General features: G+C 35.5%; 1 protein-coding gene across 1 annotated transcript; it reads left to right on the top strand.

Moving 5' to 3' along the window:
* Nucleotides 1-324: 324 nt before the first annotated feature.
* On the top strand, nucleotides 325-2,803 carry LOC116120184 (BTB/POZ domain-containing protein At3g49900-like). Its single transcript, XM_031406128.1, has 4 exons — nucleotides 325-641; nucleotides 837-906; nucleotides 1,295-1,807; nucleotides 1,985-2,803. Exons 1-4 carry the CDS (start codon nucleotides 496-498, stop codon nucleotides 2,756-2,758), a joined length of 1,503 nt encoding a protein of 500 aa, XP_031261988.1. The 5' UTR covers nucleotides 325-495; the 3' UTR covers nucleotides 2,759-2,803.
* The last annotated feature ends 945 nt before the right edge of the window (nucleotides 2,804-3,748 follow it).

Raw genomic sequence — 3,748 nt, 5'->3', positions numbered from 1 at the left:
GAGATGAAAGGAACATGGAATTGTCGTTACCCTAGAGGTTTCACATCTCCATTAACAAATCATACACAATTTTCAACAATCATACCACATGCCTTAACCTAATAATATTTATCGTTGTCATGTGAATTATATAAATTTTATGATAAATCAATGTTACATCACTTTGATGCAAACTTAATTTGAAAATAATATATGTATTAATTACTTTTTGTTACTTAATCGTAATCCAAATCCCAAATTGAATTAGTTTAAATCTGATTTTTCCTATATCGCCAACCTAGAGAATTTTGGTCAGGTCTACAGTAAATTCGATTTAAGCAAGAGCATTGATGAGCAGCATTTATGAGCCATCACATGCACCATTAATACACAGCAGAGGGAATTCCTCTCCTCCAATTCTCTTCTGGAAAACCCTATTCACAAAAGCTTAGAAAACTGTGAATTTATTATCTTCAAAGAAGAGAAATTGTGAGTGTGGAGAAAGAAAATTAAACTATGAAGCGTTGGGGAAATCTAGGCGTGGTAGAGACTATCTATGAAGAAGAACATGAGTACTCCAGCTGTACCTCCTCTCCTTCTCCATCTCCATCTCCAACTCTCTCCTCTTCTCCTGCAACTCTTCGTTCAAGAGTTGAGGCATGGTAATTTTTTATTTATTTATTTGTTTATTCTTGAATACATCAGCAGGCAGATATTCTTTTGCAATTTCAGGATTCGTCAATTTGTCATTTGTTGAAATGATTTTCTTTTTGCAACTGATTTATGAAGAATTTGATAAATCTGCCTTAAAATTTATTTTTTCTGGGAAAAAAATATTCATGTTGAGTTTGAATTAGGTCAATGGCGAAGGGGCGGAAGACAGACGTGTTGATACGAGTTCAAGGCACAAGTTTCCATCTTCACAAGGTATGCCGATTCACCAATTTTAAAATTTCCATATTGTTAATTATTTTATCTTCTTCCCTCATTTTAAGGAACCCAAAAGCCACACTGAATTTGAGATGTAGATGAACTCATTGTCATGCATGCCCAAGAAAGTATTTATATTTACTGATTCAGGTTTTTGGGTTGAATTGAAAATTAAAAAATATGTAATTTTTTAAAGAAATTGTTATTTGTTATTTTGAAAAGTTTCAAATCCATTTGTTAATCAATACTGTACATTTCAATACCACATGAAAAACTTGGAAGGGTTGTCTAATGTCTTCAATATTTGTCCATTAAAACATAAACATTCAATTAATGTCATATTTATTTTTGGGTCATTTTTTTTATTTAATTCTAATTTTCATAGGATCCCCTGACATCACGGAGCGTCTATTTAAAACGGCAACTAACGGACCTCTCCGACTTAACCCTCTCGCCACCGTTAAACATAACTGCTCAGACTTTCTCTCTCATTGCTGATTTCTGTTACGGGGCTCACCTCGTGTTGACGCCGTTCAACGTGGCAGCACTAAGAACAGCTGCAGAATTGCTTCAAATGACGGAGACTAACGACGACGACGAGGACCTAAGGGAGATAACGGAAGCATACTTCTGTGGAGTCGTTACTATTAACCGAGAGTACGCGTTGATTGTTTTCCGTTCCTGTTTAAGTTTACTGCCAGAAGCGGAAACGGCAGCGTTTCTTGTCAGCAGATGCATTGATGCGTTAAGTTTGACGGACGAGGGTTATAGCACGGTTAACTTGTTTGACGACGTTGTAACGTTGCACGCCGAGGATTTTGAAATCGTAGCCGAGTCCATGAGCCTACGTTTGAGTGGCCACGACGTTCTGTATGAGATCGTCGATCTTTATTTTAAGGTAGCCGATGAAATCTTCAGTTATTTTTTTATCATCATATTTCTCTTCGTTTTATCTGTGTGAATTTATACTTAATTATTTTAATTTTCGGCCTAATAGAGGCAATATTAATTATGCCCATTTGAATCTTTAACAGTTTAGTACATTTGATGCACAAATTTTATTATCTTTGTTCAGGAACACAGTGGCAAGTTAACTGAGGAACAAAAAACCCATATATGTTGTTACATAGACTGTAACAAGTTCTCATCACAACTCCTCTTACATGCTGTGCAAAACCCTAGAATGCCGCTGCGGTTCATTATCCGAGCCATGCTGACTGAGCAGCTCAATACACGCCGCTCCATCGTTTCAGCGTCTTATAATCACAATTCTCACCGGCATCATCAGTACTCCAGAGACCCCATTACGCTTGGTGCGATCCTCCAACGGGATGCAGCTCTTCGCGAAGCAGCCCAACTCAAAGCTGCAATGAACGCCACAAGTTCGCGTATCCAAAACTTGGAAAATGAGCTTGATGGGATGAAGAAGCTGTTGATTGAGACTGAGAAGGAAAGAAGTGAACTGACTGAGATGAATAAGCTTTTGGTTGAGCCTGCGGAGAAGGAAAGATGCGTATTAGTGTCAGGTAGGTCTGCGAGTTTCCATCATGTGACGGAGAACAGTAAGATTGAACGAGGTGAAAGAGGTTCAGTTTCTTCTTTGAATATTAGGTTTAGTGGTGGCAGAGAAGAGGGAAGAGCATTAGGTTCTTCATCATTTGAGGGTTCACGTAATGGGAATCCAAGAATGAAGAAGAATATTTCTCTGAGATTGATAGCTGGATTAAAAAGAACTTTTCGGGTATCTAAACATGGGTCTGATAAAAGCAAGATTTCGAAAAGAGTGGAAGGTGATAAAGCAGGAGACATTGAAGATGGTGGAGATGAAATGAAGAAGTTATGGTTATGATATGAAAGACGGTTTAGTGTAATTACCATTCTTTACTCCCAAATTAATTTGATGGATAGAGGTAGGTATGAACCTCTCTTCTCTAATTGTGGACAGAATTAGTATTATAAGAGCTTTGTTATCTGTCTGTATTTTACTTTGGATTAAAATTATTATATACTCACCAATTAAAATTCTAATTCTATAGATCATCCCAAGTTTGTGTAGTGTCAAATTTTGCATCTCATAGAGAGATGCAAAATATTGTACCATTATTTTAGATATGCACATTATAAACCATATAATTACACGATTTATCAATAATGCTATTTATATAATGTGAATTAATTTATTAAATCAACTGTCATAGAGATTGTGGTACAAATTTAAGATTTCAATTTTCTATGTGTAGTATTACACGTAATTGGTATACTAGTGTAAAATGATGATGATATAATCATTCCTATAAATATATTATCTAAAATATAATAAATAAAATTTAAATTTAAAATAAAATAATAATAATATAACACGATTCCCTTAATAAATAACTGCAGTTTGGGACATGGTTGAAGGTACAAAGTTTAAAAGTGGCCCTATTGCACAGCAATTAAGTGTGACACAGAATTCTACTAAGCCCAAGGCCCAAACGCACCACCTATATATAATTTTAAATGGTCAGGTCATCTAGCTTCAATCCAACGAAAACTTTGTGTCGACTTGACAAATATAAAATATTATTTTAATTTTTATAAAATAAATATATAATTACACCTGTTGTGCAGGAAATCCAGAGCGGGTAAATCCCAAGTTGGTATGCAAATATCGTGCGATATGGATCCCACAATCAAGGCCGATGATTGCTCAACTTACAGTTAAAAAAATTTTGAGTTTATCTCCAACTCAATCATGTAACTGGAAAAATGAAGAGCAGATAAATCCCCAATTAGTATGCAAATATCTCGCGATATGGATCTCTTAATCAAGGTCGGAGATCACACAACTCCCAAT

The sequence above is a fragment of the Pistacia vera genome, unplaced genomic scaffold, assembly GCF_008641045.1.
Source record: "Pistacia vera cultivar Batoury unplaced genomic scaffold, PisVer_v2 Contig927, whole genome shotgun sequence".
Taxonomy (NCBI): Eukaryota; Viridiplantae; Streptophyta; class Magnoliopsida; order Sapindales; family Anacardiaceae; genus Pistacia; species Pistacia vera.
Note: the sequence above shows the minus strand (reverse complement) of the source record. Positions and strands in the feature narration are given on the sequence as shown.